Below are 13,084 nucleotides of genomic sequence, written 5' to 3' on the forward strand. Positions count from 1 at the left end.
GTTTGCGTACATGAGGGAGCAGATAATTAATTCAGACTGACGATGATCTTGGTGAACAAATCTTGGCAGTGTATGTAATTACTGGCGTGTGGTGAGATGATTGACTATACAGTTTACATTAACCTCCTGAAGATTAATTACTTTGTTGATATACACAGGGTATATCAAAAAGAATCATCCAATTTTAGAAAAATCGTAACTTCTATATTATTTGAGATACGCACATGAACAACATACTGTTGGGAAGAGCAAACTCTCAAGTTTACACAGTTCCTGCTTGTAGCAGTAGTGCGTGCCCACTGCAGTTCTAGTAAAATGGAGTCGGGCCAACAAAGCATTTTGTTTTATACATTTTGCACAGTGCAGGTCAGTAATAACTCTTCATCGTAACTTTCATACTATGTATAGTGTGGGTCCTCCTACAGTACAGAGCATTAGATGATGGCATGAACAATTGCGAGAAACAGGTTGTTTGTGTAAAGGCAAATTGCCGGGCCGTCCCCTGGTGTCTGACACAGACGTCAAACACATCCGCCATAGTTTTCGCAAGGAGTCTGCAGAAATCTTGTTCACCGTGAAGCTCGACAGCTCAGCATGCCCCTGATGTCACATGGCGTGTGTTGCATCGACGTTTACACATGAAACCATACAAAATTCAGCTACTGCAAGCTCTTTATGAAAGTGATGAACAACATTGTGTGGAGTTGGGTAATTTCATTCTTGGCAAGAGTGAGTATGACAGTATTCTTCCACACTTAGTGTTTAGTGACGAGGCAACCTTCCATTTAAATGGAAAGGTGAACCATCAATGTGAGAATATGGGATACGGCACAACCACATGAAGTTGTAATACAGCATGAGAGGACTCTCCAAAATTTAATGTGTTTTGTGCAGTTTCATGCGAAAAGGTATTTGGTCCATTTTTCTTTGTGGAAAACACTTGTTACGGGAAGCAAATATCGTGATATGGTTGAGAACTTTCCCACAGTTGGAAACTGATTCGAACGACTTCATTTACCAACAAGATGGGGCACCGCCACACTGGTATCTGGAAGTGCAGGAATTTTTAAATCAAAGGATTACTGAATGATGGATTGGTCGCACTGGACCAAATGATTCAGCCTTACATTACTAGCCTCCAAGGTCACCGGAACTGACTAAATCTGATTATTTTTGTGGGGGTATTAGAGGAGGAAAGTTGCTACTCACCATATAGCAGATGTGCTGAATCGCGATAGGCACAACAAAAAGATTCACGGTTGTAGCTTTCGGCCATTAAGGCCTTTGTCAGCAGTATATATATATATATATATATATATATATATATATATATATATATACACACACACACACACACACACACACACACACACACACACACACACACAAACTTGCACACATGTCTGCAGTCTCAGACAACTGAAACCACATTGCGAGCAGCACTAACAGTGCATGATGGGAGTGGTGACTGGTTGGGGTAAGGAGGAGGCTGGGATGGGGAGTGATAGTATGGTCGGGGTGGCGCAGTTTAGACAGAGGGCAGGAGAGAAGTTGGGGAGGGTGGGGAGGGGGGGGGGGGTAAGTAGCGGAAAGGTGAGAAATGAAAAGAAATTAAAAGACTGGGTGTGGCAGTGAAACGATGGCTGTGTAGTGCTGGAATGGGAACAGGGAGGGGGCTGGATGGGTGAGGACAGTGACTAATGAAGGTTGAGGCCAGGAGGGTTAGGGGAACGTAGGATGTATTGCAGGGTAAGTTCCCACCTGCGCAATTCAGGAAAGCTGATGTTGGTGGGAAGGATCCATATGGCATACGCTGTGAAACAGTCACTGAGATGAGGGATCTCATGTTTGGCAGCGTGTTCAGCAACAGGATGGTCCACTTGTTTTTTGGCCACAGTTTGTCGGTGTTCATTCTTGTGGACAGACAGCTTGTTGGTTGTGATGCCTACATAGAATGCAACACAGTGGTTGCAGCTTAGCTTGTAAATCACGTGATTGATTTCACAGGTAGCCCTCCCTTTGATGGGATAGGTGATGTTAGTGAGCGGACTGGAGTAGGTGGTGGTAGGAGGATGTATGGGATAGGTCTTGTATCTAGGTCTATTATAGGGGTATGAGCCATGAGGTAAGGGATTGGGAGCAGGGGTTGTGTAACAATGGATGAGTATATTGTGTATGTTCTGTGGATGGCGGAATACCACTGTAGGAGGGGTTGGAAGGATAGTGGGTAGGACATTTCTCATTTGAGGGCATGACAAGAGGTAATTGAAACCCTGGCAGAGAATGTAATTCAGTCGCTCCAGTCCCAGATGGTACTGGGGAATGCTCCTCTGTGGCCGGACTGTGGGACTTTGTGAGGTGGTGGGAGACTGGAAAGATAAGGCACGGGAGATTTGTTTTTGTACAAGGTTGGGAGGATAATTACGGTCAGTGAAGGTTTCAGTGAGACCCTCGATATATTTTGAGAAGGACTGCTCATCACTGCAGATGAGACCACCATGGGTGGCTAGGCTGTACAGAAGGGACTTCTTGGTATGGAATGGGTGGGAGCTGCCAAAGTGGAGGTATTGCTGGTGGTTAGTAGGTTTGATATGGACGGAGGTACTGATGCAGTTATCTCTGAGGTGGACGTCAACATCTAGGAAGGTGGCTTGTTGGGTTAAGTAGGTCCAGGTGAAGCAAATGGGAGAGAAGTAGTTGAGATTCTGGAGGAATTTGAATAGGGTGTCCTCACCTTCAATCCATATACAAAAATGTCATCAATGAATCTGAGCCAAGTGAGTGGTTTAGGATTCTGGTTTTTTAAGGAGGATTCCTCTAGATGGCCCATGAATAGGTTAGCATAGGTTGGCGCCATGTGGGTGTCCATAGTCGTACGCTGAATTTGTTTGTAGGTAATGCCTTCAAAGGAGAAGTAATTGTGGGTGAGGATATAGTTGATCATGGTGACTAGGAAAGAGGTGGTTGTTTTGGAATCCATAGGGTGTCTGGGAAGATAGTGTTGGGTAGCAGTAAGGCCATGGGCATTAGGAATGTTAGTGTACAGGGATGTGGCATCAACAGTGATGAGCAGGCCACCATGTGGTAAAGGGACAGGAACTGCGGAGACTCGATGGATGAATTGGTTGGTGTCTTTTATATAGGAGGATAGGTTGAAGGTGTTGGTCTAAGACAGCAGAGATTCTCTGTGGCGGCACAGTAACCAGCCACAATGGGGTGGCCTGGCTGCTTGGGTTTATGGACTTCAAGAAGCATATAGAAGGTGGGAGTGCAGGAAATGGTAGGGGCAAGTAGAGAGATGGACTCTGGGGAGAGGTTCTGGCATGGGCCTAAGGATTTGAGTAGTGACTGGAGATCCTGTTGGATTACTGGAATGTGGTCACTGTGGCAAGATTTGTAGGTGGCAGTATCTGACAGCTGACTGAGTCCCTCTGCCACGTAATCCTTGCAGTTCAAAACAACGGTGGTGGAGCCTTTGTCTGGAGGTAGGATTATAAGGTCGGGGTCAGTTTTAAGATTGTGGATTGTGTTTTTTTTTTCTGCAGATGTAATGTTAGTTTGCATGTTGAGGGATTTGGGGAATGATGGTGAGGCAAGATTACTGGTTAAGAAATTCTGGGAAGTTAACAGGGGGTGGTTTGGAGGCAGCGGGGGTGGATTTCGGTTGGATAGAGGAATGAACTAAGTTAGGCAAGGTTCAGTATTGGTGTGTGTGTGTGTGTGTGTGTGTGTGTGTGTGTGTGTGTGTGTGTGTGTGTACTGCTGATAAACGCCTTAATGGCCAAAATCTATAATTGTGGCTGGCCGAAGTGGCTGAGTGGTTCTAGGTGCTACAGTCTGGAACCGCCCGACCACTACGGTCGCAGGTTCGAATCCTGCCTCGGGCATGGATGTGTGTGATGTCCTTAGGTTAGTTAGGTTTACGTAGTTCCAAGTTCTAGGGGACTGATGACCTCAGAAGTCAAGTCCCATAGTGCTCAGAGCCATCTGAACCATTTTTTCTATAATTGTGTGAATCTTTTTGTTGTGCCTATCGCGACTCAGCATCTCAGCTATATAGAGAGTAGCAACTTTTGTTCTCTAATATTGTTACATCCCAATCTGGATTTTCCATTGTTTGATTTTATTTTTGTGGGGGGTAATAATAGACTGTTTACGTGTCTCTGTTGCCAACAATGATAAATAAACTGAGAGATCGCATAACAGCAGCTGTAGAAGCTGTAACTCAAGACATGCTTGCTGCAGCGTGCGAACAATCTGAATACCGCACTGATGTAAGCTGTGCATCTCAAGGGAGGCATATTTAACACCTATGAAGAGGTATGAAAAAAAAAAAAAAACTTTTTGAATTTCCCGTTCACCAGAAAACAAAATTCATTACATATGTTTATTAGTTTCAGAAATATAGATGTGGCAAATTGGTTGATTCTTTTTGATACACCCTGTACTTTATTGGTTTAATAGCCACGACATGAAGAGAGAACGACATTCTGAAATTTATTTTGTGGAGAAATTTCAAATAGCAATTTTGATCATGCAGACTGACTGTATGTTTGTACTGTATGAGTGGGTGGATAGGACATACAAATGCATACACCACTTGCAACATATTTATTCGAGATCATTCTGTACTAGAGAGACTTTCCACATACAATCAGATGACCACAATTACACGGCCACATAGTAACTAAGTGGTAGACATCAGTACACAGACACATACCTAACAACTTCACACTAATAATGGCAAGGACAATACATCTCGAAGATACCCCTCCTAAAAGGATGCTGGTGGTCACTGAAGTGTATGACCTTTGAATTTGACAAAGAGGGGTTAAATCCAAATCCTACTGTCATGCGCCTGCTTATGAGCCTCTTGAGTCCATCACCAAACTATGAAGTCACTCTACCAAGTTCTGCAATATTCATGTATTTCATACTGCTCTTCTGCACTTGGTGCCATATCTCAACTTTAAGTCCCTTTTCCACAGTACTGTACACTCTTGTGTTACTGGCTCTTGCATAAAGCAATAAAAATTTCAGTGACAAACTTTTGCGCTGTCAAGTGTACATGATAACACTCCAACCTGCTTATAATGGAGTGGCTACTGAGTTTGGATCTCAGCCTACGTTGGGCTTCACCAAGGTCAGGGTGCCACGATGGCTGCACTCAGGTGGCCACCTGCTGCTACATTGGACGCCCTCCACTGTACAGTTCACACAGAAAAAGGAATGCTTGGGAGCAGCACTGAGGTTGACATTAGGAGACTTACAGTGAGAGAACAGGTAGAGACTGCAATTGTGTAACATAAAAAATTGGTGTACTGCAGTAATTCAAAGCTCATGCTTGCTTCTGTGAACTTAAAAGTTTCTTGAGCTCACTTTGTGAATTTCTAACTGTTCAGTTAATGAAATAGCAAATTCATTATGTTAACTACAACCACAGTTTAAAACAAGAGGAGTATGCTGTTTCCTGTGGTATGTCTTTTCCATAATAAGACTGAGCCGTTCAATTGGTTTTGATGGTGGCCTACACCAGCCCTGACAAGTATCAGCAGTTACTGGGAATACGGAAGTGTTCAATTTGACCCGTCTGCTTTGACCCATGACGTCATCAATATGGTGGAAATGGCTATTCTACGCATCTCCAATATGGGGCCTATGATATCACTACATAAACACGGCAACAAACACAAAAATACGTATAAATATGACAATAACATCTCCCTCCAAAAATGAAATCAAATTAATGGGACAACCACAGAAAACTGGGGGTTTAGGGAGGGGACAACTAAAATATAGCAGTAAAAAAAAAAAAAAAACCACGATCCCAAAACACACAAGATGAAAAAAAATTAAAAATAATAATAATTTTACAAAATCTACAGGAATCAGACACTTCCCTAAAATTGTCAACTGCAGCTGACAATACCAAAACACCAACACCTACAGCAAAAACTACTGAAATTGGAATTAGACATTTCCCTAGACCACAGCTGGTGGTGCCAAAACACCTATAACTACAACAGAAACATCCGATCTCACGCGTCGGCTTTGACCCGTGACGTAAGGGTGTTGTGGTGTGTGACGTCATTACGGCGCGGAGTTTGGTTTGTGAGTGTGGCGTGTTTGTAGATGATGTGTTGTTGTTTGTTGTGCCCTCTGGCGGTATGTTCATGGTTTTCGTTTGTTTGGTGTGTTGGGCTCAGTTTGCTGTTGCTTAGTGGTGAGTGCTGCGTGCGTCTTTTTGAAGCGGAATTTGTATCAGTGAGTTAACGGGTTTGTGTGATGGTTAATGTAATGATGAATTCTGTACGTCGGGTGAGTTTGTTATTAAGTGTATTCGGTTGTGGTTTTTTGTTCAGGAATGGATATGAAAGACCAGATTAATAGTTCTCGGTTGAGGGCTATGATGGGGGACACAGCTTTAGAGCTGATTAAATTCCTTCAGCTATTTGGCTTAATTGCCGAAGTCGTGAAGTGCGGTGTGTGCCGTGAACCAATGAAATTGGTTAAAGTTCCGGCCTCTCGGAATTAAGATGTTTTCTGTGTTGCATTTGGTTTTTGTTTGTGGGTTTTTTATTTTGGGGTTGTGTGGGGGGGGGGGGGAGGGGGTTGAGGTGTGGGTGGGTTGGGTTTTTCTTTTGGTTCAGTATTTTTTCGTTGGTTTGTGTGTGTGTGTGTGTGTGTGTGTGTGTGTGTGTGTGTGTGTGTGTGTGTGTTTGCGTGTGCATTTGTGTGTGATTGTGGTGGCCAATCTAGTTTGTGGGGCTGGAACTTTCTTGTGGTAAGTTCCCTTTTTTTTGTTTTTGGCGTATGTGTTGTGTATTGGGGTATAGGGAAGTGTTTCATTGAAATTTGTGGCTGTGAAGGTTGGTATTGGTATTCGTATTGGGAGATGTTTTTGAGTTACATAGGTCAATGGTAGTGGTCGATCCTAAGCTATGGGATTGGTAGCTGCTGTTGAGCTATATAGTTGGAGGGAAGTGTTCAATCTCAATGTTTGGTGGAGTATGTTGATTTTTGTAATGGGAGATGGGATCGGGAGTTGCTGTTGAGCTATATAGGTCAAGGGAAGTGTTCGATCCCAATTTATGGGATCGGGAGCTGCTGTAGATATATGTAGGTCAAGGGAAGTGTTTTTTCGCAATGTTTTGTGGTGTATTTTGATTTTTGTATTGGGAGATGGGATCGGGAGCCGCTGTTGAGTTATATAGGTCAAGGGAAGTGTTAGATCCCAATTTATGGGATCGGGAGCTACTGTAGATCTATATAGGTCAAGGGAAGTGTCCGATTCCAGATAATAATGTGTTTTGTGGTATTTGGTGAGTTTTGTGATGTCGATTTTTTTCGTCGTCTTGCGTGGTTTTGTATGGCGGTGGGTGGCTAAATTTGTTTATATTTAGTTTCTCCCCACCCAAAAACCCCCAATTTCCCACGCTTGTCCCGTTAGAGTCATTAGGCTTTTTATGAAACCTGTGTGTGTGTTGTTTTTCTATGTATTTTCGTCTTTATGATACGTATGCAACGTTTTTATATGCGCCATATTGGAATTGTCGTTTATGGTCGTTTCCGCCATATTTGTGACGTCATGGGTCAAAGCCGACGGGTTGGATCGGACGCTTCCGTATTTCCCTACATATAAAAATAAGAAAATTGGAATCAGTCAACTATAAAGGTCAACTATAATTACTTATACGAAAAAACCAACACCTACAACTACAAAAAACAAAAACAAAACCACACCACCTCAAAAATTAAAAACTTAAACATCCCTAAGTAAATTAAAACACATTCAATACACAAAACATTACAGCTCGAGAAAAATAGACCAAAAAAAACAATTACTTACAACCAACAAATTTCGGCCAGCCATACCAAACACACACACACACACACACACACAACGCCATCAAACACAACAAGACGACATCTACAAACACAACCAACTCAAACTCCGCACCATAATGATGTCACACACAACAACACCCTTACGTCATGGGTCAAAGGAGACGGGTGGAATCTGACACTTCCGTTAACCCCAGTTACTGACTAATTTCACAAGACATTCTCATGCTCTAATCCCAGTTGGTTTGCATACTCCCTTTTTTCTGAAAAACTGCTCAAAACACGATTAAACGACTTTATTGTACAAAATTACAGGAGTGAAAGATCTTTAGAGCAAGTCTCATCATGAGGCAAGGCCATCTAGGTGAAGGTTTACTCACCAGCCTCAACAAATCCGCTAGGTATCAATATGGTTTGACTAGATCTGCCTGCCTTGTAGAACCACATAAAATGCATCTTTGTTGAAGCTGGGATCAAACAAATGCCTTGTAAAACCACAGGAAGTGAGACCTCTGAACTCCCCAGCTTTATTTGACAATACATTTAAGAATGTGAAGATCTTTCTGGTATCTGATTTTCAGCTCTACACCATGCCAATTTACTACAAAAATGACACATTTTAAGTGTGAGGACTGCAACAAACAATATCAAGTGAGATATGCATTGTCAGTGATGATCAAAATTTGATGTTGGCAGTTTATTAAATTAGTTACATGTTTGTAAGCTCATTTCAAAGTTTTCTTCTGAAATAATGTAGTATGAGTGAGTTTACTATTTTTCAGACCACCACATGCAACTACAGTTAAAAACTAGTTTTTTTTACAGGCTAACAGTTTTAAAATGAAAATTCATATACGAAATAGGAGTAAAAGAAATGATTTCAGGTTAGATTTGAAACATGCTTTGCTACCTGTCACACATTTTATGTTATTGGCTAAATTTTTGAAAAAAACTGTTGATGCATATTGGACTCCTTCCTGAGCCACTGACACCTTTGTTAGCATGTAGTAAATGTCATTTTGACCATTGCTGAGGTATGGACACGACTATTCGTCTCAAAGTGCTGATGAATATATTTGACACAGCTAAGTGGCTCCAAGTTTGTGTTACATGCTCATGGGGTGGCTCATCCAATAATGTATGTCTGCAGAGGAGGAAGTAAATATGCTTACAAACTAGTTTATTAATTTTTTTATTACTGTTATAGAGAAGTTATAAAAGATTTTACTTACAAGTGCACACATGCACAAGATTTCAATTAATTGTGGCTATAATGACTATGTCTATCAACTACGACTCTGTAATGAACTTGTTTGTGTTACGCTGCTCTAGATCACTTTTAGTAAGTGACTAGTACCATAATGTATGTATATTAATTCAACAATAACAGTATTACTTTACAGGAAAACTACCTTCGTGCATTAATCAGTAACCCAACCTACTTGAGAACTATCAAAAGAAAATTTTTCTCCACCCTGTACAACTGATTTTTAACTGTGGACACCCAGGTTAGTTACAGTATAACTGCTTTCCTAGCGTTAGAGATGCAGGTATCATGAAAAATTGAACATAGTGTGAACAGTTGTGCTGGTTTCATGCGAAGTACAGAAGTTCTTTCCTGCATTTGTTTTGTAATTATTTATACATGCAAGACGTACTACATACCTCTATCTTTCTCAACCATTTGCACGATAATGTGAAATCCGGTGGATTCGTCGATGGGTAATCGGGAGGTAAGCTGAAGTATAAAACCAATGGTGGCAAGTACCTGATACTAACTTCGGTGACTTCATTATCTGCAAAACAGTTGAGTTTCACAGCATACCATAACAATTATTTTAGACTAGCAGCAGACATTGCATCACAGTACCTTCTTTCCTTAGGTCACGATAAATGATTTTAAAATCAGACGAAATATCTGGGTACGCATAGAATTGTCCGCCAGATTTACCACTGTCTTCTATAATTTTAATTTCTTCTGCATTATATATGCTTTCCAACGCAGAAAGTTCATTTTCTTGACTTTCTTTATCTGACATCTGTATATTTAATTTTCTTAACTGTACGACCGACTTCTGCTGGTCTTAACATTTGCTTACTGCAGAGTGCAGACTCTTTGATCCGCCGCCGTTTGTCGTAGCACTATTGTCTTATCATTGTTCTCTCGTTCGTTGTCGAAAATAAATATGTTGTACTTACCCGGATATCAGTTGTGATGCACACTGTGCTGGAATCTAATTCCTTAAACTTCAAAAACTTCTTGCCGATTAAAATGATGCGTTACATAATTCTTCTTGAATTGTCGAACAACAAGCAAATACGACAAGTCTGGGAAATTTAATTGTATCCGTTGGCTCACCTGACTACTATTTTACCCGCGCTTTGCATCGAAATACACCGTGGCGGGTAGTTGTGTACGTTAGGCGTATAAGCGGCAAACGTAGGTTTTTCCGAGATGGTTGTTGAAAGATCTGGTAAAATGTTTGTTTTGAAGAGAGGTAAGCTCGTAAATACACAAATAAAATTACATAAGCATCAAAATAATTCGCATTTGTATGTTATTTTTACGAATATCAATGACTGAATTCTTCACTGTGTAGTTTTAAAGGATTACCATCATATTTTATCTTTTTTTAAAAAAAATTGTTTTACAGGAAGATGCACTCCATATAGATTCATAATACATAATTCTAAGGTATCATTGGAAGAGCACATACGATGTAGAACACTCATTCATATTTGTTAGAAGTAGTCATAGTGGCACGTATGCAGGGTCGTTTATTCAGTCATCTTCGTTGACTGGTAGAGAATAAACAACTGTTGGAGTGCTGATTTCAGGAATATCGTCTGTCGTGAACCAGTAAGATTAGACCATCTAAAATCGTTAACGTACTTTACCTGACTCAACAACAGTGTGGGGTGTGTTAAGAAGTTGCACTAACGGCCTTACTCGTCAATTATTATTACCTGGCTTTTAAGTAATCTCAGACATCGCCGAACCATTGGTAACTAATTAGGTAGAGGATGAGGGAAGACGGGAAATTTTTCAGCGGTTTTGGATGTTTCTTAAGCTGTTTTTTCGCAGCCAGTTGCTTAATATTCTTTAATTTGTGAAATGATGCTGCTTTAACGTTACTGACAAAGCGAACTTGGGAAAGTATAAGTGTAGAAGCACAATGGGACATTGGCTTGCAGGTAGAGCTGGTACTCGCAGTTTAAGTGTGAAATCAAAGTAACTGTGTTATTTACTTTTATTTTAGGAGGATTAGTAATAGTGTGTTCCCAAAGTTTCCCATTAACTGTGGCTGTTTAAGTTACTGTTCAGATTTGAAGTTTCCAGTGTCTAAATAAATATAAGTGTTAACCTAACTTAAAAATGTTTCTAATCTTCTTTTACTGTTGAATTCGTGTTACTTTTGCCAGACTTAGGTCACAAACAACAGATAATGAGGTGGCAGTGAACTGGGGGACTTAACATATATGCTACACTTTTTTTTATCATTATGTAGCTCTACTAATTAAATTGGGGAACCGGAAACAAATGGAAAAGATGGTTTTCTTATAAGGTCACCTATTAGAACTCCAGTTGCATATAGGTTAAGCTTTTCTAACCAATTCACTTGGGTCCAGCACGTAGCAAAGATAGGGCCTATACTTAAAAATTGCTCAAGGTCTGCCCCCACACTTCCTGAATACAAGCACACAACTTGCACCAAATTACATGACACAGCCCTGCTGTACATTTTTAAAGTCACGGTTGTCAACAATAAAGTGCTGTATCTTTGTGTGTTGGATTGTTAGAGGGATGATGAAACCATTACAAAGTATAGTTTTTTGGAAATGCAAATCCACCATGGATGTAACAAAAACAACACTAATTTATGTAACAATCACACCACAAATTATGTACATGATCATTCAGAAATATTAGTATTAGAGCTGTACATCCTTGCTGATGCTAAGAACTTGGCACGGTTTGGAGTCCCTGTGCCACATTATCTTTAACTGTTGTGCCAAAGAGTCAGTGTCTCTCGATATTTATTGGCAAAATCTGCCTCCAGGTGATTTGAAGTAGTAGTCACAAAGGATCAACAGGTTGCTGGAGAATTGTGATGAACTCGTGGGTGACCATATCTCAGGTATATCTGATGGGCAACATGTCAGATGAATGGAGAACAGTGGTACCCATTATTCTCCAAAGGAGGCTGGCCATAAGTAACTAAGTATTGCTGAAATATAGCAAATGGGCCAGCCGCAGCAGCTGAGCGGTTCTAGCTGCTTCAGTCCAGAACCACGTGACTGCTACAGTCACAGGTTCGAATCCTGCCTCGGGCGTGGAAGTGTGTAATGTCCTTAGGTTAGTTAGGTGTAAGTAGTTCTAAGTTCTAGGGTACTGATGACCACCAATGTTAAGTCCCATAGTGCTCAGAGCCATTTGAACCATTTATAGCAAATGGATTTAACTTTTGAGATGATCAGTACCTCAAGCTCTAAACCTTTCTTGAAATGTCAATTGATCAGTGTGACCACATAATGCAGAAGTGGGGTGTGACCACATAATGCAGAAGTTGAAGACACATTTTATGTCCAGCATAACCTACCAATACTGAGTAGTAGCTTCATCCGGTGACGTAATGACGTGGCATGTGAATCCATACATGCACAAACAGGAAAGAGAACTGAACACTGATTTTTTTTTTTTTATTTATACATATTTTTTGGAATGTAGGCCTAGGTTGTGATGACAGATCTTTAGTGTATTGTCAGACTTATGTTACTTTGAGGTGAAGTCCTATTTGTAGCTCCAATTAATCCACATGTTGTACCCTTTGGTGGTAAAAATCATCACGTTAAGAAATTGTATTCTGTAGTGCTCAGTGGAAACTGTCAGAAATGAGTCACTGTGTTAGGTCCTAACATGTATGCAACATGCTTTATAGTAGGCCTATGGTATGAAGGGGAAATGTGTGAAATAATTATGCCTACTTTATATATTTGAGTCCACCAATAGTCATTCATTTGCCCATTGCAGCACTGGTCATTTGTTGCTTTTGGGCATTGGAAGCCTACGCGGTTAACATTGAGGGCAAAGCTGTAGGCCTGCACTCCCTTAGTTGCTTATTTATAGCACTCTGCAATCTTTTAGTCAGATAGTATGAAAATCAGTTAACAAGATACCATACAATACTGTGAACTGCACAATGAAGAGCTATTGAAAAATCAGAGAGTAGTAGTTTTA

The 13,084-nt window shown here is 40.8% G+C and overlaps 2 protein-coding genes across 3 annotated transcripts in view; one reads left to right on the forward strand and one right to left on the reverse strand.

Moving 5' to 3' along the window:
• Positions 1 to 9,955, reverse strand: part of LOC124802922 (E3 ubiquitin-protein ligase RNF14-like) — a 98,901-nt gene extending 88,946 nt beyond the window's left edge. Inside the window, exons 1-2 of one of the 2 annotated variants that reach the window (XM_047263994.1) lie at positions 9,716 to 9,955; positions 9,511 to 9,641 (exon numbers count right to left, since the gene is read on the reverse strand). In XM_047263994.1, the coding sequence (XP_047119950.1) occupies positions 9,511 to 9,641; positions 9,716 to 9,884 (300 nt within the window). In that variant the 5' untranslated portion in view covers positions 9,885 to 9,955. The remainder of the gene's footprint in view (positions 1 to 9,510; positions 9,642 to 9,715) is intronic. The other variant, XM_047263995.1, reaches the window with a different exon arrangement.
• Positions 9,956 to 10,188: 233 nt separating this feature from the next.
• LOC124802583 (ribonucleoside-diphosphate reductase large subunit) overlaps positions 10,189 to 13,084 on the forward strand; it is a 78,663-nt gene continuing 75,767 nt past the window's right edge. Inside the window, exon 1 of the mRNA XM_047263456.1 lies at positions 10,189 to 10,343. Within this exon, the coding sequence (XP_047119412.1) occupies positions 10,301 to 10,343 (43 nt within the window). The 5' untranslated portion in view covers positions 10,189 to 10,300. The remainder of the gene's footprint in view (positions 10,344 to 13,084) is intronic.

Source organism: Schistocerca piceifrons, chromosome 6, assembly GCF_021461385.2.
Source record: "Schistocerca piceifrons isolate TAMUIC-IGC-003096 chromosome 6, iqSchPice1.1, whole genome shotgun sequence".
Lineage (NCBI taxonomy): Eukaryota > Metazoa > Arthropoda > Insecta > Orthoptera > Acrididae > Schistocerca > Schistocerca piceifrons.